The 22,027-nt window shown below is 41.6% G+C and overlaps 1 protein-coding gene and 1 long non-coding RNA gene across 2 annotated transcripts in view; both read left to right on the top strand.

The window, feature by feature from the left end:
* LOC147582989 (uncharacterized) overlaps positions 1-22,027 on the top strand; it is a 201,517-nt gene that overhangs the window by 37,722 nt on the left and 141,768 nt on the right. The gene's annotated exons all lie outside the window — the stretch shown is intronic.
* Positions 738-1,845, top strand: TAS2R60 (taste 2 receptor member 60). Its single transcript, XM_025929373.2, is given in 7 exon segments — positions 738-1,111; positions 1,114-1,203; positions 1,206-1,325; positions 1,328-1,357; positions 1,360-1,515; positions 1,518-1,562; positions 1,565-1,845. Coding segments are annotated over 7 exon segments (921 nt in total). The 5' UTR covers positions 738-903; the 3' UTR covers positions 1,837-1,845.

The following is a 22,027-nucleotide window of genomic DNA, read 5'->3' as shown; positions in this document are numbered from 1 at the left end:
TCTGTGTCTCCCTCTCTCTCTGCTCCTCCCCTGTTCATGCTCTGTCTTTCTCTGTCTCAAAAATAAATAAACGTTAAAAAAAAAATTAAAAAAAAAAAAAAAGAATAGATGACACTTTTTGCATCTTACAGATGGTGAAATTGAGGCTCAGAGGGGTTAACACCATACTCAGTAACTCATGTTGGGGTGGGGGGGCTTGGACCAGTTCCTGCCTTGGTGCCTTATCCGGGATTCTTTCTGCCACATCCCATTGGTTTCATTGCTATCCTGGTAGGGGTTCTCTCATGAAATGCCACTTTAAAGGTCACATTATAAAATGTCGTAACAAAAAAGTCACCTGCCTGATAGTATATAATTGTCTCCTTTGTTCTTTTTGATGCTGATGTTCACCACGAGTTCTAGGACTTGGACCTCTTTTGGTAGAGGTTTAGCTCATTTTTTGGTCTGTCGGGAGGGTATTCCAAAAGCACCTACTTCATAGGGTCACAGTGGGAACTAGCACGATGGAAAACATTTAGAAAAATGCCTGGAGTGAACAGCCAGTTGATGGATGTGAGCTCTGATGGTCGTTAGGTGTTAGCTTAGAGAAGTAGAACTTTCTGTGTAAGGGATGCTAAATGCAAGTGCCTGCCTGATACAGTGTTCATGCCAGTGTTGACATGGGCAGGGAGTGGGTAGAGGAGGGGCAGGCAAGTTCAGGGGCAGGCAGGGGGACTTTTGACACTGAGCCTTAGCAATATTTGCATCTGTTTTGAGAAGTAGAAACCTCTTTACCCTCAGGAGATAACCCGTGTCCTCTACACTCGGGGGCAGCTAGAGGGGTAAACATGATGTAGGAGCTTCCAGAACCACCCAACAGGAATAGACCTCGAAGTCTTGGGACCCATCTAGTGCCCAGGAGAGATGAATGGAGATGACATGATTCCAGGATCTCCAGTGACTGATAAGAGAGCCATCATCTTGGCTATCGTTTTATTATTTTTGTGCCTGGTGGCAGCAGTGAGCAATGGCTTCATCACTGCAGCTCTGGACGAGGAGTGGTTGCTACAGAGAACACTGTTCCCTTGTGATAAATTATTAGTCAGCCTGGGGGCCTCTTGCCTCTGCCTGCAGTGGGTGTGATGAGGAAGACCATTTATATTTTCCTGTATCCAGAGGCCTTCCCATCCAACCTTGTACTGCAGTTCCTAGCCTTCTGGCGGGACTGGCCATCTTATGGTTCTCCCCTACCTAATTCAGTGTCTTCCATTGCATGAAAATTGCAACCTTCACCCTCCCCATCTTCCTCTGGCTAAAATAGAAGGTGTCTGGGTTGGTTTGATGGATGCTGTAGGGCTCTCCAACTTGAGCACCATCTTATTTTCATAGGCAACCAGAGCTTGTAACAGTACTTTGTAAGGAGAAGGTTGCAATCTGGGAATGCCATTGAGAATACCGTAAGACCATATGAGAAATTCTTCCTCTGTTTAAAACTTGTTAGCTGGACAGTCGTTACCGTCGTCTTCCTTTTTGGCATGGTTTGGTCATGTCTCTGGAAAGACACACTAAGAAGGTCTGCCTGTCCATTGTGGCTTTTGTGAGCCCAGTGCCCAGGCGCACAACCAGGTTCTCCTGGCTCTCATGTCCTTATCCATCCTCTCCACCTCCTGTTTTCTGTCACCGGTGCTCAATGCTGCAGGTGTTTTTCCATTTTGGGACCCTAGCTACTGGGTGTGGCAGGCAGTGATTTATCTGTGCTTAGCAGTCCCCATCACTGCACTTGAGCAACCCCCAGCCGAGAGGTGTGGTGGAGAGGGGCTGCTGTGCAGGGTGCTGGGCATCGTGAGTTGCGATTGATGAAAAACCTCAGAGACACTAAGGCAGAGGGCATGGTGCAATGGGACATGGCTTCTTTAAATCCCTTTGCCACTTTTAATGTTCCTTTCCTCTCTGCTACATTTAACGAGGAGAATGACTTCTATGGAATAGGATTTCAAGGTGGGATCGAAGGTCCTGAGATAATGGGGTAGCGTCACTGATGTACAACCCAGCAAGTCTGTGGCCAAGGCAGCTGTGTTCCCTGTGGGGCTTGATGTGGCTAGAGTTAGGAAACTTTTACTTTCCCTGTGATCGGTCTTTTGGAGGGTAAAATTGTCCTTCTGGAGACTGGATGCGAGGATCCTGACACATCATTCAATTTTTATCTGTTGAGTCAGACTGGAGAAGATATTTGGAACCTCAGTTTTCCTCTGACTTCATGCTGTAAACCACCTTTTCTTTTCTTTTCTTTTCTTTTCTTTTCTTTTCTTTTCTTTTCTTTTCTTTTCTTTTCTCTTTTCTTTTTTCTTTTTTCTTTTCTTTCTTTCCTTTTCCTTTTCCTTTTCCTCTTCCTCTTCCTCTTCCTTTTCCTTTCTTTCTTTTCTTTCATCACTTGTTTTCCAGCCATCTACTGCAGTGAAGTCTTCCTCCTTCTGTGCAAGAGTTTCTCATGTCTGAACTCTCTTCACAGAGCGTGGGTCTGGTTGTGCCTGTGTTTGGCAGTATGTGTTATCTAGGATTTGTATGTTTGCAGATGACCTTTGGAGATCCCTGTGAAAGTTAGGGGGTCATGCTTTATATATTGCTTATGTTCTCCACAGTGGCCTATTCTGTTAGTCTGTTTCATAAATGTTAAGGTCCACGAACCCAGATGTGACTTTTGTTTATACTGATATTGGGACCTTCTGAAATTTTTGACTTGGGAAGGTTCATCTATAGCTATATCACAAGATTTAAGAAGAAAAGACTTGGGTTTGCTTTGGTGAAGAATGCAGGCTGCTTTTCTGCCTTCCATAGATCTTTTTAAACCTTCCTTAAGCTCAGTTACCTCTTGAACCATTCAAAGTAAGGTCCCTAGCCTTCCCTCTATTGGCTTTATTTGATTTTTAAGGTTTATTTATTTTGAGAGAGAGAGAGAGAGAGAGAGAGAGAGAGAATATGAATCCCAAACAGGTTCCAAGCTCAGCGTAGAGCCTGACACAGGGCTTGAACTCATGAACCATGAGATCATGACATGAGCTGAAATTGGACCCTTAACCACCTGATAGTACCATGAACATTTCAAACTTAGCAAGTCCACAGTGGATGTCCTTTCTCTTCTCTTCGTCTTCCTTCCCCCCCACCCCCACCAGCCCCCTCTACTGCTCAGCTGGATCTATTTTTTCTATTATTTATGTCCAGTACACCAGGCTTACCACCTCTGAGATAATTTTCACTCCCCATCTCTGCTGAGCCCATGAGTCTAATCAGCAACTTATCTTCAGTTGCTACTTCTGCAAAGTCTCTATTATCTGTCCCTTCCTTCCCATTCCCATGGATTCTATTATTGATTAGACTGTCCTCCTCTCTCACCTGCGCTGCTAAAATTTCCTCTTCACCTCTTGGTCCATTACACTCTCCCTTCCCCCCCAGCCCAGTCAAAACTACCATTACCAGATTCATCTCTTGAAGGCATAATTAACCATTTCCACCCACACTCACCGCCTCTCAGTGCCTAGACATGAAGCAAGGGTCCCCAAACCTGGCATTCACGGACCTCCACAATACGGCAATAATTTTGTCTTCCTTTGTGTCGATTCTATGAGAATTCTGTTTTGTAGCAAAATCTCGATTTTCATTGTTTCCAACATACCTGGAGTTCCCTCGCTGATGTACTGAAAGGTGATCTCTTATGCCCACATCTACCTGCGAAAATCCTATTTAATTTTTTCCCCCTATTTAACCTTTAAAGGTTAAGTCCAATGATTTCTCTTCCAGGAAGCTTTTCTGGTTTACTACCTCCCAGGTTTTGATCTCTCTGACCTTTGCGGACATACTACTCAGTTGTGACATGAATTCTATTCTGTGGTGGTATGATCTGTATTCATATTTTATACTCCCTAGTATATTAAAAATTACTGTTTAATTTGTTTTGAGAGAGAAAGCGAGCGAGCCGGGGAGGGGCAGAGAGACAGAGGGAGACACAGAATCTGAAGTAGGCTTCAGGCTCTGAGCCCGACATAGGGCTCGAATTCATGAACCTTGAGATCATTACCTGAGCTGAAATCGGCCACTTAACTGACTGAGCCACCCGGGCGCCCCGTCTCCCCAGTATGTTTTAAAGTTTTTGAAACCATGGCTGCCTTACACTTTTCTATGTGTTCCTTGAAGCACTTATAAATACTTGATACACTGAACAGAATAATTCTCTTGCACCTGGACCCAGCCCTAAGCACATGGATTTTTGTCTGTACGTTTATCTCTGGGCTACCTACTACATTTTAATCCTGATGTTTGAGCTGTATTTCCTTCACTATCTGGCCATCTTATTTTTGGAGGTCAGCCTTATATTCTGTTTCTCTTTGACCAATGCAGAGTGTAGAAATAATAAATGAGTAAGTGTGAGAGTAAGATATGCCTGATTTTGTGATGCCTTTACTTTGCTTCTTTCTTGTACATTTACATGTTGCTAAGCAACTGTGAATGACTAGCTTAGCGCCTTCCTATGGGAATCTCAGTGAAGTGCCACTTGTCTTTGTTACTGACCCAGTGTCTCTTTCCAGAACGCCTTGTATAAGCTAATCTTTGTTCCTTCCTCTTTTCACGTGTTAGCTAGGAGAACAGAACATCTACCAGAATCTGACTGATCTCCCCACGGGGACTAGTTCCCCTGGAGCTTGAACACACAGGGAAACGTTAAAAGAGTAGCAGTTTGCTGTATTTTTAAAATGCATAGTTATCTTATTATTATCATCAACTTTTGCCTATAGTCTAATTTCATCCTGCATTATGCTGATATTAATAGCAATCATTTATGAATGCCTATTTATTTTATTAATTAACTTATTTTTGATTTACATCCAAGTTAGTTAGCATATAGTGCAACAATGATTTCAGGAGTAGATTCTTTACTGCCCATTACCCATTTAGCCCATCCCCCCTCCCACAACCCCTCCAGCAACCCTCTGTTTGTTCTCTATATTTAAGAGTCTCTTATGTTTTGTCTCCCTCCCTGTTTTTATGTTATTTTTGCTTCCCTTCCCTTATGTTCGTCTGTTCTATATCTTAAATTCCTCATATGAGTGAAGTCATATTATATTTTTCTTTCTCTGACTGATTTCGCTTAGCACAATACCCTCCAGTTCCATCCACATAGTTGCAAATGGCAAGATTTCATTCTGTTTGATTGCCAAGTAATACTCCATTGTATATATATACCACATCTTCTTTATCCATTCATCCGTCGAGGGACATTGGGGCTCTTTCCATACTTTGGCTATGGTCAATAGCACTGCTATAATCCTTGGGGTGCCTGTGCCCCTTTGAAACAGAACACCTGTATCCCTTGGATAAATATCTAATAGTGCAATTGCTGGGTTGTAGGGTAGTTCTATTTTTAATTTTCTGAGGAGCCTCCATACTGTTTTCCAGAGTGGCTGCACCAGCTTGCATTCCCACCAACAATGCAAAAGAGATCCTCTTTCTCTGCATCCTCGCCAACATCTGTAGTTGCCTGAGTTGTTGATGTTAGCTATCCTGACAGGTGTGAGGTGGTATCTCATCGTGGTTTTGATTTGTATTTCCCTGATGATGAGTGATGTTGAGCATTTTTTCATGTGTCTGTTAGCCATCTGGATGTCTTCTTTGGAAAATATTCATGTCTTTGGCCCATTTCTTATGGATTATTTGTTTTTTGGGTGTTGAGTTTGATAAGTTCTTTATAGATTTTGGATAGTAACCATTTATCTGATATGTCATTTGCAAATATAATCTCCCATTCCATCGGTTGCCTTTTAGTTTTGCTGGTTGTTTCCTTTGCTGTACAGAAGCTTTTTATTTTGATGTGGTCCCAGTAGTTCATTTTTGCCTTTGTTTCCCTTGCCTCCAGAGACGTGTTGAGTAGGAAGTTGCTGTGGCCGAGGTCAAAGAGGTTTTTGTCTGCTTTCTCCTTCAGGATTTTGATGGCTTTAAGTCTTTGATCCATTTTGAGTTGTTGTTTTTTTTTTTTTTTCTGTGTGTGTGTGTGTGTGTGTGTGTGTGTGTGTGTGGTGTAAGAAAGTGGTCCAGGTTCATTCTTCTGCATGTCGCTGTCCAGTTTTCCCAGCACCATTTGCTGAAGAGACTGTCCTTATTCCATTGGTTATTCTTTCCTGCTTTGTTAAAGATTAGTTGGCCATACGTTTGTGGGTCCATTTCTGGGTTCTCTATTCTGTTCCATTGATCTGAGTCTGTTTTAGTGGCAGTGAATATGTAGATTGCTTTGGGTAGCATCAGCATTTTAACAATGCCTTACACTCTGTCTCTCTCTCTCAAAAATAAAAATAAACATTAAAAAAAAAGTTTTTTTTTTTTTAAATAAACTCTTAAAAAAAAGTTTGTTCTTCCAATCCAGGAGCATGGAATATTTTTCCTTTTTTGTGTGTGTTTTCTTCAGTTTCTTTCATAAGCTTTCTATAGTTTTCAGTGTATAGAGTTTTCACTTCTTTGGTTAGGTTTTTTCCTAGGTATTTTATGGTTTTTTGTTATGAATGCCTATTTTTATGTGAGGCATGGGGCTAGAAGATTTATTTACTTCTGTCCTTTATATATTTAATTCTGAAAACACTGCAAAGTAGAAACTGAGGTTTAAAGAAGTTTACTGAGGTCTTGTGGCTAGTGAATGATGGAACCAGAATACCTCAGTGCTATAGCCTTTAAGATGGTGTGGTATTGATGCAGGGATAGATAAATGCATCAACACATAGTCCAGATAATAGTTACATGGAAAATTATATATGATAAGGTATCTTAAATTGGTGAGGGAAAAAACGGTCATTTCATCATGTTGTAGTATATTGGTACTACAATTGGATAATTTTTTTGATAATTCAATTTTTCCTGTATTTTATTTCATGAAATACTGCCTTTAAAATCTGCAGACATGTTGACTGTTTTCTTCCCCACCTTTTTGGATGGGATTGTAGAATATGTACATTACCTTCAGCTTTCACAATCCAGAAAAGCTGTTTTCTTAGGCCTTCTTGTTAGTAACTCTTGAAATATCAAGTCGTAATGAAAGTCGTTGGTAAATTTGGCTGCAGAACAATTTAAAATTTTTTATGAAAAGATTCTGTAAATGTAGGGATCACTGAAGTGCTTTCAGTTTTAAAGGACAAGTGACAGATCTCCAGAAAATGTTTACACACATTCTTAAAAGATAAAAGCCAGTATCTCTAATATACAAAAGAGCTTCTACAAATCAGTAAGAAAAATAAAAGCAAAGTGATAGAATTGTGGTTAAATGATTAGACATAGATCATACAGATTGTCACATATACATGTGAAAAGCAGCTTATCAGCACTTGCATCATGAAAATGCAAATTAAAACAACAAAAGCCACTAATATAAATACAGCTGCATAAATCAGTGGCTTTCCATTTCTTTCCCTGGAAACCACCTAGAATAAACAAGACAATTGAAAGAAGACTCTGAAAACTCCCATTTTCAGTGAAGATGAAAGACAGATAATCCACAGATTTCAAATTGTGTGAAATCACTACCAGTCACAGGTGAGATCAGGTAGAGTCAAGAAAGAAAGTGAAAAGAAGAAGCAGGAAGGAAAGTAAGAGGGCCCAGCAAGGGCAGAAATAATATTCCAGCAAAAATACACTTTCTGAAGAAAAGACACACCTTGAAATGCAAAAGACCCTTAGTATGGATGTGTTAGTTATCTGTTCCTGCATAACAAATTATCCTGACACTTAATGGCTTAAAAAACCCTTTATTATAACCTCATAACTTTTGTGGACCAGGAAGCCAGGCATGTCTCAGCTGTCACAGGCTGCAGTCATCTTCAGGCTCATCTGGTTAGGAGCTACTTCCCAGCAAACCTGTGTGGTTGCTGCAGGATTCGATTTCTCATGGGTTGTTGGACCAAAGCATCAGGTCCTTCCGAGCTGTTGGCTGGAGGCCTTCACTTCCTTGCCACGTAACCCTCTCTGTAGAGCATCTGACTTCATCAGAGTGAACAGATGACGGTATACCAGAGCATCTGCAGAAGAGAGAGGGCCAGAAAGACAGAAGTCACAGACTTCTGTAACCTAGTTAATTATTCGTTTGTTATTTCTCATAAGTGGTAACCAATAGATGTGGTCAAAAGAAACAGATTACTAAGAGAACTATATAAATTATAAAGGTAAGTACTGGAACAAAAAATATATATACTTTCCTTACAATTAATAGAACCAGCAGGGGCACCAGGGCAGGTCAGTTGGTTAAGTGCCTGACTTTGGCTCAGGTCACGGTCTCACGAATCCCACATTGGGCTCTGAATGCTGACAGCGCAGAGCCTGCTTCGGGTCCTCCCTCTCTGCTCCTCCTCTGCTTGCGCTCTCCCTGTCTCAAAAATAAATAAAACATTGGAAAAAAAATAGAACCACAAACAAAAATGAGGAAACATACAACAAATGCAAATATAATAATCATCCCCTCCCTGTAAACTTTTATAAACAAAACACAGAACAATAAAATAATGTGCCAGAATTAAGATGAAACATGTTGGACATGCAATTAAATAAAAATGGGCTTTACACTTAGAATGGCCTTCAGATCAGCTCAAAAAGCAAAACACAGCTTTGTATTTTTTTTTTTTTAAGGCTTTGGTACTTTTTTTTTTTTTTTTTAAGTTTTATCTTTTATTTTTAGAGGAGAGGGAGGGGCAAAGAGAAAGAGAGAATCCCAAACAGGCTCTGTGCTGTCAGTGAAGAGTGCAACTCGGGGCCCAATTTCACAAACTGGGAGATCGTGACTTGGTTTGAAATCAAGAGTTGGATGCTCAACTGTCTGAGCCACTTAGGCACCCTTATATTTCTAAGATCCATAAAAAAAGTGGAAGTTTGAAAATGAATGAAGAATAATATGTCAAGTAAATGCAAACAAAAGGAATTGATACCTAATATGATCAAATGGGATACCAGGACAAGTCTTTAATGTTAAGAGGTAAAATATAGGGGTGCCTGGGTGGCTCAGTCCGTTGAGTGTTCGACCCTTGATTTCAGCTCAGGTCATGATCCCAGGATCATAGGATCGAGCCCCAAGTCGGCCCTGTGTTGAGTGTGGAGCCTGCTTGGGATTCATTCATTCTCTCTCTCTCTCTCTCTCTCTCTCTCTCTCTCTCTCTCTCTCTCCCCCTCCCCCTCCCTCCCTCCCTCCCTCCCCCCCCATCCACCCCCCTCACTTGTTTGTGCATGCTCTCTCTCTCTGTAAAAATGGAAAACAAAAACAAAACAAAAAAGAGGTAAAATACAAATTAAGCTTCATCATATTTAATGAATGTAACATTCTTACAAAACTCAAGAACATTAAAAGAATGAATACTACCACCACCGTTTACATTTGAAGGGTGATAATCTATCAAGAGAAATATATTAGTTATAGACATTAGAAATGGGATGTAAAAATTTGTGTGTGTATAATTTAAAAATCCAAATAATGAATATAAAAACTATAGAACAATAAGAATTTGTAACGTAGTGGGGTACAAAATAAATATATAGATATTAATATTTTCTCATATACACAAATAGTCACCAATGAGGGGACAGAATGAAAGAAAAGATTCTATTTGCAATAATCACAAAGAGACAAAATGCCCAGAGATAAGTTAAAAAAATTTTTTTTTCATGTTTCTTTATTTTTGAGAGAGACAGAGACAGAATGCGAGTGGGTTAGGGGCAGAGAGAGGGAGACACAGAATCTGAAACAGGCTCCAGGCTCTGAGCTGTCAGCACAGAGCCTGATGTGGGGCTCGAACCCACAAGCTGTGAGATCATGACCTGAGCCGAAGTCGACGCTCAACCGACTGAGCCACCCAGGCACCCCGAAATAAGTTTTATATTTACATTTTTTTAAGTTTATTTATTCATTATTTTTTTTAATGTTTATTTAGTTTTGAGAGAAAGAGAGAGAGAGAGAGCTCTCTAATGGAGAAGAGGGAGAGAGAAGAGACACAGAATGCCAAGCAGGCTCTATGCTCGGAGCTGTCAGCACAGAGCCCAATGTGGGGCTCGAACTCATGAACCATGATATCATGACCTGAGCCAAAGCTGGATGCTTAACCGACTGAGCCCCCAGGTGCCCCAGAAGTTTATTTATTCATTTTGAGAGAGAGAGAGAGAGAGCAAGAGTGCATGCATGAGCATCCACATGGTGAGGGGGGGCAGAGAGAGAGGGGAAGAGAGAATCCCAAGCAGGCTCTGTACTGTCAGCACGGAGCCTGACATGGGGCCTGAACTCCGCAAACTGTGAGATCATGACCGGAGTTGAAGTGAAGAGTTGAACACTTAACTGACTGAGCCACCCAGAGATAACTTTTAAAGAAATGTATAAGATCTACATGAAGGAAGCTTTAAAACACTCAGGAAACCATGGAAGCAGACATGAATCAAAGGAATATAATACCATATTCTTAAATAAGAAGACTCCACACCATAAAGATGTCAGTTACTCTTAAGTTAATTTCTTTTTTTTTATTTTTTAATTTTTTTTTTTTTTTCAACGTTTATTTATTTTTGGGACAGAGAGAGACAGAGCATGAACGGGGGAGGGGCAGAGAGAGAGGGAGACACAGAATCAGAAACAGGCTCCAGGCTCCGAGCCATCAGCCCAGAGCCTGACGCGGGGCTCGAACTCCCAGACCGCGAGATCGTGACCTGGCTGAAGTCGGACGCTTAACCGACTGCGCCACCCAGGCGCCCCTTAAGTTAATTTCTTAATTTGATGTTAGACCTATAAAAATGCCAACTTACTGCCTCTTTTTAAACCTATAAAAATAAGATTAACATATTCAAAGGTTATTATAGAAGTTGGAAGAAGCCAAAAAAGAAAACAATGATGATAGACAAGCTCTATCTGTCATTCACTGAACTACAGCATGAACCTTGAAATGTAAGTGTTTGTGGCTGTATCCCAGTAGAATAAGTAGTCTAGAAAACAAATACATACAATATAGGAATTAGAGTACAAATAAAAGTAATAGATCAGAAGAAAATGGATTACTCAGTAACTGATACTGAGATAACAGGCTAGCCATCTAAAAAAAATTAAGGTGTTGCCATACCTCAAGCCATATACCAGGATGAAGTCCAAATGGATCAAATGTTTTAATGTTAAAAATGAAACAATACAACTACTAGAAAAAAAATGGGAAGATGAGGGCTTTTTTTTTTTTAAACCTTGGGGAGGGTATGGAGTGCTCACTTCGGCAGCACATATACTAAAACCTTGGGGTGTGGAAAATATTTTAAACTGATTAAAATTTTTTAAATTCTCCATGGTAAAAGTCTATAAGAAATTTACCAAAAATACAACAAGCTGGGAAAATATCTGCATTCATAATGGAAATTTAATCTCTAAAACATAAAGAGCTCTTAGAAATGATGGGGAAAAGATCAACAACCCCCCCCCCCCAAAAAAAAAAGAGAACAGGCAAATACTATGAATATGTAATTCACAGAAAAGGAGAAACACAGATGTTTCTTAAGCACAGGAAAGATAGTCTCATTCATAATAAGAAATACAGATCAAAACCAGCTGAGATAACCATTTTTTGGCTCTCTATTTGGGAAAACTCCTGAACATTGAAACTACTTTTTTACCAGATTATTGGGGAAATATGTTCTCTCTATATTGTTGGTGGTAGTATAGATTAGTACAATTTCTATGGCAGGCAATTTGGCAATATCTGTCAGATTTACAAGTGCATGCACCCTTTGATCCAGCGATGCTCCCTAGGACTTTGGGGTGCATCACACCTTCTCACTGGTCACAATTTGTGTCTTACCCTGCTGGGCCTGCTGGGCCTTGAGTCTGGTTATAGGTCTGGAAGCAGTGAGGGGAGGTGGGGATCATTAGTAGGATCAGCATTGCCTTGCAAGGAAGCTACTAGAGGGGAGTCCATTGTGGCCTCTGCAAGAAAGGGGTGACTGACTTCCTCAGTTAAGGGAGGAAGAGTTGCCTCTATTGATAAAAAGGTTTGACAGAATTTAGGGATCTATATTTCTAGTAGTTTACACTCCAGATCTCCCCATAATATCAAACCAAGTGTAGATTAATCCCCAAATCATTTGGTATTTTTTGGTCTAGTTTTGTCTCCTGCCCTATCTTGTGTTTCTTAATTCCCTACAGGTTTCTCCGGAAAGCAGTCCTTGAAAAATCACTTGCATAAGAACCGCCTGCAGGCTCTGCTTCCAGAGAGCTTCGTCTAAGTGGTCTGCTCTTCAGACTGTATCTCTGATCCACATTATATATTCCTTCTTGAGACATCCACATGGATGTCTAATAGGCATTTCAAACTTACAGTATCCAAAGCTGAGCTCCTGATATTTTTCTACTTCAACATGCTGCTCTCACCACTTCCCCCCCCGCCCTGTTTCAGCGGATGGCAACTCCATTCTTCCAGTTGCTCTGGACAAAGCTTCTTACATTTCACGCACAATCACTCAGCAACCCTGATGTCACACTATTTGACCGGGTGCTCAATCGATGTTTAGATCAACTGCTTCTGGGTTGGGATTTCATAGGTAGCAAAGCAGCTCCTCCTGTACTACAATCTGTTGAAAGTTGGCCTCTGACACAAGGGTTTGAAAAAATCAGGGTTAGACTTGTTGACAGCTTTCGAAATGAATCTGTGATTCCACCATTTATCGCCACCTCCACAGCCTCTGCTCTAGTGCAAGCCACGATCACGTCTTGCTTGGATTGCTGCCTCGGCCTCCTAACTGGTTTCACAACTTCTACTCTCAATTTGCCTTTCATCTGTATTCAGCATGGCAGCTAGCAGGATCCTTTAAAAATAGAAGTCACGTCACATCACGTTTCTTTCAAAATTCTCCATTTCCTTTTCAACCTCAAGAAAAAGCCTAAGTGTTCGTAATGAGTTAGAATGCCCTTTATGAGTTTGTTTGGTATGATAGTCGCCTCTGCTATTCTGCCCCCCTCTCACACTGCTCTGGTCACTTTGGCGTCCCTGGTGTTCCTTAAACAAGCCCTGCATACGCCTTCCTCAGAGCCTGTGCATTTGTGACCTCTTTGCTTGGAATGTTCTACCCCAGATGTTGGCATGGCTCACTCCCTCACTGCTTCAGGCATCGTCATCTCCACTGTAAACTGCTGTCCTCCGTGCTACCATTCCCTGCCCTGCTTTGTCTCCTCAGCATTATCACTATTTTTCTTATATATATCATGTGTTTTCCTCACAACCATATAAACTCCACAAGGACAGGAATTTGTATCTGTTTTGTTCCCCCCTGGCAAGAGTTAGTCACTCAGTAAGTATTTGTTGAAGCCATGAAAGCATTATCTTTCATTTATAATGAACTACATTAATGAATGCAAAGATTCATCACTTTTATGCCTGTAGAAATATCTATGGCTGTTAGAAACTGGATCAGCAATGAACATTTTCTTATCAATTCAGTCCACTTCGGTGATTTTTGCTGGCTCTCTAATACAACAGCTAGCCTTCACATTTTCTACAGTTGTTAGTAGAGAGAGCTGATTGCTGCCAGGATTCTTTGACATTTGAACAAGAACTTATTGAACATCTACATATGGAAATCTAAGTATTTATCTCCCAGCTAAGAGCAATGGGGGTATGGAAGTAGAATCTAAGCATTCAGGAAATCTACCCGGTAATATACACACTCCATTTACGAGAATACGAAACACTTAAGAGCTAAAGTGACCATTATCAAGTACTGCTAGTTCATATTTGACCTTGGTACTGAAGAATTCTAAGATGGAAATGAATCAGACACCGTTGTCCAGCATTATCTATGTATAATGTTTTGCCGCAAATTTTCTGTGTCTCAAATACATCAGATGTTGGGCAGTTTCCATCTATCTTTGATCACAGTGTTTGTTTTTGACATTTCTTAGTGTCATTGATGGTCTCCTATTCTGAATTCCTATGGATTTATGGCCTGTACTGATGGTTCACTCAGGTAAAGAGGAATAATCTCAAGATTTTAAGAAGTCACAAGAATGAGGGCTCGTGTGGGAGGAGAGCTGGGAGGGAACCGAACTTTTCAAATCAGGTCAGAATCACGTAGCAGGGAGTGAGCCAGGACGTGGCTGCTCACGCAGCTGGCCTCTGGCACAGGCTTGTAATGAATCTGAGTTCCAGTGGTTTGGATGGTCGGCCTTGGTAACAGATAAAAGCTTTGGAAACTGGGCTTTAGCAGTCAGCAGCTGAACGCATTTTGAATTTTAGTAAGCTGAGCTGACATGTCTTTTAACTATAAATAATACGAATTCTGAACTACAGTGATGGAAACCCAAGGTTTGGGTGGCCGAGACCTATGGGGGTGGCAGTGTTTTTTAAGGACTCTTATTTCTCTTCCAGTAAAAATAAAACATTTTTTAAATTTATATATGAAATTTATTGTCAAATTGGTTTCCATACAACACCCAGTGCTCATCCCAAAAGGTGCCCTCCTCAATACCCATCACCCACCCTCTCCTCCCTCCCACCCCCCATCAACCCTTAGTTTGTTCTCAGTTCTCAACAGTCTCTTATGCTTTGGCTCTCTCCCACTCTAACCTCTTTTTTTTTTTTTTTCCTTCCCCTCCCCCATGGGTTCCTGTTAAGTTTCTTAGGATACACATAAGAGTGAAACCATATGGTATCTGTCTTTCTCTGTATGGCTTATTTCACTTAGCATCACACTCTCCAGTTCCATCCACGTTGCTACAAAAGGCCATATTTCATTTTTTCTCATTGCCACGTAGTATTCCATTGTGTATATAAACCACAATTTCTTTATCCATTCATCAGTTGATGGACATTTAGGCTCTTTCCATAATTTGGCTATTGTTGAGAGTGCTGCTATGAACATTGGGGTACAAGTGCCCCTATGCATCAGTACTCCTGTGTCCCTTGGATAAATTCCTAGCAGTGCTATTGCTGGGTCATAGGGTAGGTCTATTTTTAATTTTCTGAGGAACCTCCACACTGCTTTCCAGAGCGGCTGCACCAATTTGCATTCCCACCAACAGTGCAAGAGGGTTCCCGTTTCTCCACATCCTCTCCAGCATCTATAGTCTCCTGATTTGTTCATTTTGGCCACTCTGACTGGCGTGAAGTGATACCTGAGTGTGGTTTTGATTTGTATTTCCCTGATAAGGAGCGACGCTGAACATCTTTTCATGTGCCTGTTGGCCATCCGGATGTCTTCTTTAGAGAAGTGTCTATTCATGTTTTCTGCCCATTTCTTCACTGGGTTATTTGCTTTTCGGGTGTGGAGTTTGGTGAGCTCTTTATAGATTTTGGATACTAGCCCTTTGTCCGATATGTCATTTGCAAATATCTTTTCCCATTCCGTTGGTTGCCTTTTAGTTTTGTTGGTTGTTTCCTTTGCTGTGCAGAAGCTTTTGATCTTCATAAGGTCCCAGTAATTCACTTTTGCTTTTAATTCCCTTGCCTTTGGGGATGTGTCGAGTAAGAGATTGCTACGGCTGAGGTCAGAGAGGTCTTTTCCTGCTTTCTCCTCTAAGGTTTTGATGGTTTCCTTTCTCACATTCAGGTCCTTTATCCATTTTGAGTTTATTTTTGTGAATGGTGTGAGAAAGTGGTCTAGTTTCAACCTTCTGCATGTTGCTGTCCAGTTCTCCCAGCACCATTTGTTAAAGAGACTGTCTTTTTTCCATTGGATGTTCTTTCCTGCTTTGTCAAAGATGAGTTGGCCATACGTTTGTGGGTCTAGTTCTGGGGTTTCTATTCTATTCCATGGGTCTATGTGTCTGTTTTTGTGCCAATACCATGCTGTCTTGATGATGACAGCTTTGTAGTAGAGGCTAAAGTCTGGGATTGTGATGCCTCCTGCTTTGGTCTTCTTCTTCAAAATTACTTTGGCTATTCGGGGCCTTTTGTGGTTCCATATGAATTTTAGGATTGCTTGTTCTAGTTTTAATTTTTTTTTTTTTTTTTTAATGTTTATTTATTTTTGAGACAGAGAGAGACAGAGCATGAACGGGGCAGGGGCAGAGAGAGAGGGAGACACAGAATCGGAAACAGGCTCCAGGCTCTGAGCCATCAGCCCAGAGCCCGACGCGGGGCTCGAACTCACGGACCGCGAGATCGTGACCTGGCTGAAGTCGGACGCTTAACCGACTGCGCCACCCAGGCGCCCCACTTGTTCTAGTTTTGAGAAGAATGCTGGTGCAATTTTGATTGGGATTGCATTGAATGTGTAGATAGCTTTGGGTAGTATTGACATTTTGACAATATTTATTCTTCCAATCCATGAGCAGGGAATGTCTTTCCATTTCTTTAAATCTTCTTCAATTACCTTCATAAGCTTTCTATAGTTTTCAGCATACAGATCCTTTACATCTTTGGTTAGATTTATTCCTAGGTATTTTATGCTTCTTGGTGCAATTGTGAATGGGATCAGTTTCTTTATTTGTCTTTCTGTTGCTTCATTGTTAGTGTATAAGAATGCAACTGATTTCTGTACATTGATTTTGTATCCTGCAACTTTGCTGAATTCATGTATCAGTTCTAGCAGACTTTTGGTGGAGTCTATCGGATTTTCCATGTATAATATCATGTCATCTGCAAAAAGCGAAAGCTTGACTTCATCTTTGCCAATTTTGACGCCTTTGATTTCCTTTTGTTGTCTGATTGCTGATGCTAGAACTTCCAGCACTATGTTAAACAACAGCGGTGAGAGTGGGCATCCCTGTCATGTTCCTGATCTCAGGGAAAAAGCTCTCAGTTTTTCCCCGTTGAGGATGATGTTAGCTGTGGGCTTTTCATAAATGGCTTTTATGATCTTTAAGTATGTTCCTTCTATCCCGACTTTCTCAAGGGTTTTTATTAAGAAAGGGTGCTGGATTTTGTCAAAGGCCTTTTCTGCATCGATTGACAGGATCATATGGTTTTTCTCTTTTTTTTTTGTTAATGTGATGTATCACGTTGATTGATTTGCGAATGTTGAACCAGCCCTGCATCCCAGGAATGAATCCCACTTGATCATGGTGAATAATTCTTTTTATATGCCGTTGAATTCGATTTTCTAGTATCTTATTGAGAATTTTTGCATCCATATGCATCAGGGATATTGGCCTGTAGTTCTCTTTTTTTACTGGGTCTCTGTCTGGTTTAGGAATCAAAGTAATACTGGCTTCATAGAATGAGTCTGGAAGTTTTCCTTCCCTTTCTATTTCTTGGAATAGCTTGAGAAGGATAGGTATTATCTCTGCTTTAAACGTCTGGTAGAACTCCCCTGGGAAGCCATCTGATCCTGGACTCTTATTTGTTGGGAGATTTTTGATAACCGATTCAACTTCTTCACTGGTTATGGGTCTGTTCAAGCTTTCTATTTCCTCCTGATTGAGTTTTGGAAGAGTGTGGGTGTTCAGGAATTTGTCCATTTCTTCCAGGTTGTCCAATTTGTTGGCATATAATTTTTCATAGTATTCCCTGATAATTGTTTGTATCTCTGAGGGATTGGTTGTAATCATTCCATTTTCATTCATGATTTTATCTATTTGGGTCATCTCCCTTTTCTTTTTGAGAAGCCTGGCTAGAGGTTTGTCAATTTTGTTTATTTTTTCAAAAAACCAACTCTTGGTTTCATTGATCTGCTCTACAGTTTTTTTAGATTCTATATTGTTTATTTCTGCTCTGATCTTTATTATTTCTCTTCTTCTGCTGGGTTTAGGCTGCCTTTGGTGTTCTGCTTCTATTTCCTTTAGGTGTGCTGTTAGATTTTGTATTTGGGATTTTTCTTGTTTCTTGAGATAGGCCTGGACTGCAATGTATTTTCCTCTCAGGACTGCCTTCGCTGCATCCCAAAGCGTTTGGATTGTTGTATTTTCATTTTCGTTTGTTTCCATATATTTTTTAATTTCTTCTCTAATTGCCTGGTTGACCCACTCATTCGTTAGTAGGGTGTTCTTTAACCTCCATGCTTTTGGAGGTTTTCCAGACTTTTTTCTGTGGTTGATTTCCAGCTTCATAGCATTGTGGTCTGAAAGTATGCATGGTATGATTTCAATTCTTGTAAACTTATGAAGGGCTGTTTTGTGACCCAGTATATGATCTATCTTGGAGAATGTTCCATGTGCACTCGAGAAGAAAGTATATTCTGTTGCTTTGGGATGCAGAGTTCTAAATATATCTGTCAAGTCCATCTGATCCAATGTCTCATTCAGGGCCCTTGTTTCTTTATTGACCGTGTGTCTAGATGATCTATCCATTTCTGTAAGTGGGGTGTTAAAGTCCCCTGCAATTACCACATTCTTCTCAATAAGGTTGCTTATGTTTATGAGTAATTGTTTTATATATTTGGGCGCTCTGGTATTCGGCGCATAGACATTTATAATTGTTAGCTCTTCCTGATGGATAGACCCTGTCACTATTATATAATGTCCTTCTTCATCTCTTGTTACAGCCTTTAATTTAAAGTCTAGTTTGTCTGATATAAGGATGGCTACTCCAGCTTTCTTTTGGCTTCCAGTAGCATGATAAATAGTTGTCCATCCCCTCACTCTCAATCTAAAGGTGTCCTCAGGTCTAAAATGAGTCTCTTGTAGACAGCAAATAGATGGGTCTTTTTTTTTTATCCATTCTGATACCCTATGTCTTTTGGTTGGCGCATTTAATCCATTTACATTCAGTGTTATTATAGAAAGATACGGGTTTAGAGTCATTGTGATGTCTGTATGTTTTATGCTTGTAGTGATGTCTCTGGTACTTTGTCTCACAGGGTCCCCCTTAGGATCTCTTGTAGGGCTGGTTTAGTGGTGACAAATTCCTTCAGTTTTTGTTTGTTTGGGAAGACCTTTATCTCTCCTTCTATTCTAAATGACAGACTTGCTGGATAAAGGATTCTCGGCTGCATATTTTTTCTGTCTAGCACACTGAAAATCTCGTGCCAATTCTTTCTGGCCTGCCAAGTTTCAAAAGAGAGATCAGTCACGAGTCTTATAGGTCTCCCTTTATATGTGAGGGCACGTTTACCCCTTGCTGCTTTCAGAATTTTCTCTTTATCCTTGTATTTTGCCAGTTTCACTATGATATGTCGTGCAGAAGATCGATTCAAGTTACGTCTGAAGGGAGTTCTCTGTGCCTCTTGGATTTCAATGCCTTTTTCCTTCCCCAGTTCAGGGAAGTTCTCAGCTATTATTTCTTCAAGTACCCCTTCAGCACCTTTCCCTCTCTCTTCCTCCTCTGGGATACCAATTATGCGTATATTATTTCTTTTTAGTGTATCACTTAGTTCTCTAATTTTCCCCTCATACTCCTGGATTTTTTTCTCTCTCTTTTTCTCAGCTTCCTCTTTTTCCATAACTTTATCTTCTAGTTCACCTATTCTCTCCTCTGCCTCTTCAATCCGAGCCGTGGTGGTTTCCATTTTGTTATGCATTTCGTTTAAAGCGTTTTTCAGCTCCTCGTGACTGTTCCTTAGTCCCTTGATCTCTGTAGCAAGAGATTCTCTGCTGTCAGCTATACTGTTTTCAAGCCTAGCGATTAATTTTATGACTATTATTCTAAATTCACTTTCTGTTATATTATTTAAATCCTTTTTGATCAGCTCATTAGCTGTTGTTATTTCCTGGAGATTCTTCTGAGGGGAATTCTTCCGCTTGGTCATTTTGGATAGTCCCTGGCGTGGTGAGGACCTGCAGGGCACTTCCCCTGTGCTGTGGTGTATAACTGGAGTTGGTGGGCGGAGCCGCAGTCAGACCTGATGTCTGCCCCCAGCCCACCGCTGTGTCCACAGTCAGACTGGTGCGTGCCTTCTCTTCCCCTCTCCTAGGGGTGGGATTCACTGTGGGGTGGGGTGGCCTGTCTGGGCTACTTGCACACTGCCAGGCTTGTGATGCTGGGGATCTGGCGTCTTAGCTGGGGTGGGTAGGCAAGGTGCACAGGGGCAGGAGGGGCAGGCTTAGCTTGCTTCTCCTTAGGTGATCCACTTCAGGAGGGGCCCTGTTGCCGCAGGAGGGAGTCAGATCCGCTGCCGGAGGTTTGGCTCCGCAGAAGCGCAGAGTTGGGTGTTTGCGCGGGGCGAGCAAGTTCCCTGGCAGGAACTGGTTCTCTTTGGGATTTTGGATGGGGGATGGGCGGGGGAGATGGCGCTGGCGAGCGCCTTTGTTCCCCACCAAACTGAGCTCTGTTGTCAGGGGGCTCAGCAGCTCTCCCTCCCTTTGTCCTCCAGCCTTCCCGCTTTCTGAGCAGGGCTGTTAACTTATGACCTCCCAGACGCTAAGTCGCGCTTGCTGTCGGAACACAGTCCGTCAGGCCCCTCCGCTTTTTCCAAGCCAGACTCGGGGGCTCTGCTTGGCCGGCGAGCTGCCCCTCCGCCCTGGCTCCCTCCCGCCAGTCCGTGGAGCGCGCACCGCCTCGCCGCCCTTCCTACCCTCTTCCGTGGGCCTCTCGTCTGCGCTTGGCTCCGGCGACTCCGTTCTGCTAATACTCTGGCGGTTCTCTGGGTTATTTAGGCAGGTGTAGTTGGAATCTAAGTGATCAGCAGGACGCGCGGTGAGCCCAGCGTCCTCCTACACCGCCATCTTCCCTCTCCCTCAAAATAAAACATTTTTTAGAAGACGTTGAATAAACTGTTTAAGGTACAATATCCAGTATCCATTCTCTATATTGCTCAAGATGTTTTTTTTTTTTTTTTAATGAGAAACCACTCCTTTGTCATTAGATGATTATATCACTTACATCAGATCTAAAGTACAGTGGGTTTTTTTTTAAAGTTTATTTAAGTAATCTCTTTTTAGTTTTTTTTTTTAAGTTTATTTATTTTGGGGCATCTGGGTGGCTCGGTTGATTAAGTGTCCGACGTCAGCTCAGGTCATGATCTCACAGTTCCAGTTTGAGCCCCACGTTAGACTCTGTGCTGACACCTCAGAGCCTGGATCCTGCTTCAGATTCTGTCTCTCTCTCTCTCTGCCTTTTCTCTGCTTGTGCTCTGTTTCTCTCTCTCTCTCTCTCTCAAAAATAAGACATTAAAATTTTTTTTTAAAAAGTTTGAGTTTATTTATTTTGTTTTTTTTCCCAACAATTTTTTTTTTTTTTTTTTTTTGGGACAGAGAGAGACAGAGCATGAACGGGGGAGGGGCAGAGAGAGAGAGGGAGACACAGAATCGGAAACAGGCTCCAGGCTCTGAGCCATCAGCCCAGAGCCTGACGCGGGGCTCGAACTCACGGACCGCGAGATTGTGACCTGGCTGAAGTCGGACGCTTAACCGACTGCGCCACCCAGGCGCCCCAAGTTTATTTATTTTGAAAGAAAGAGAGGGAGAGAGAGAATCCCAAACAGGCTCCACTCAGCTTGGAGCCCGACATGGGGCTCAATCTGATGACCATGAGATCACCATCTGAGCCAAAATCAAGAGTGGGACACTTACTGACTGAGCCACCCAGGTGCCCCTAAGTAATCTCTTTTTAAAGGTTATCGATTTAAGTAATCACTATACCAGCGGGGTTCTTGAACTCATGACCCTGTGATCAACAGCCACACCCTCGCTCTTCTGACTGAGCCAGCCAGGCGCCCCTAAAGTGCAGTAGTTTTGAGAGCAATATAGATTTCTGTCTCCAAGAGGGACTATAGTTTCCTGTATCCTACCAGATTAGGGCTGAAGTTGGTGGCTTCCTGTCCTACTGACAAACTCCTTGGATGTACTGCCCTGTGGGTCATCACCAGCAGTAGGATCCATTCAATCTTGTAGGGGTCAGATGTAAGGGGACTGCTGTCCTTATTGCTGAAAAGTTGCAAATGGAGAAGGAAAACAGCTGGTCCAAAGGCTTAGAATTGGAAAACATTTAGGTTCTATCTCCTTTGTCCTGCCATAGAGAAATCCATAAGGAAGCTGGCGATAGCTGCACTTCTCAAATTAAAGCTAATGACTGTATTTATGTGAGTCAGTAACCTGAGTCATGTTACTTGTTTTTGAAATCTTTTGTTACGTGTGTTATTGCAGCTGAGTTGTTACTAATCTGTTATTTTTTGGGAAAATAATTGCCTACTCTTAGTAGTA

Source organism: Puma concolor, chromosome A2 (genome assembly GCF_028749965.1).
Source record: "Puma concolor isolate L17-30 chromosome A2, mPumCon1.1.hap2, whole genome shotgun sequence".
In the NCBI taxonomy this organism is placed as follows: domain Eukaryota; kingdom Metazoa; phylum Chordata; class Mammalia; order Carnivora; family Felidae; genus Puma; species Puma concolor.
This window is presented reverse-complemented; position numbering and strand designations above follow the sequence as displayed.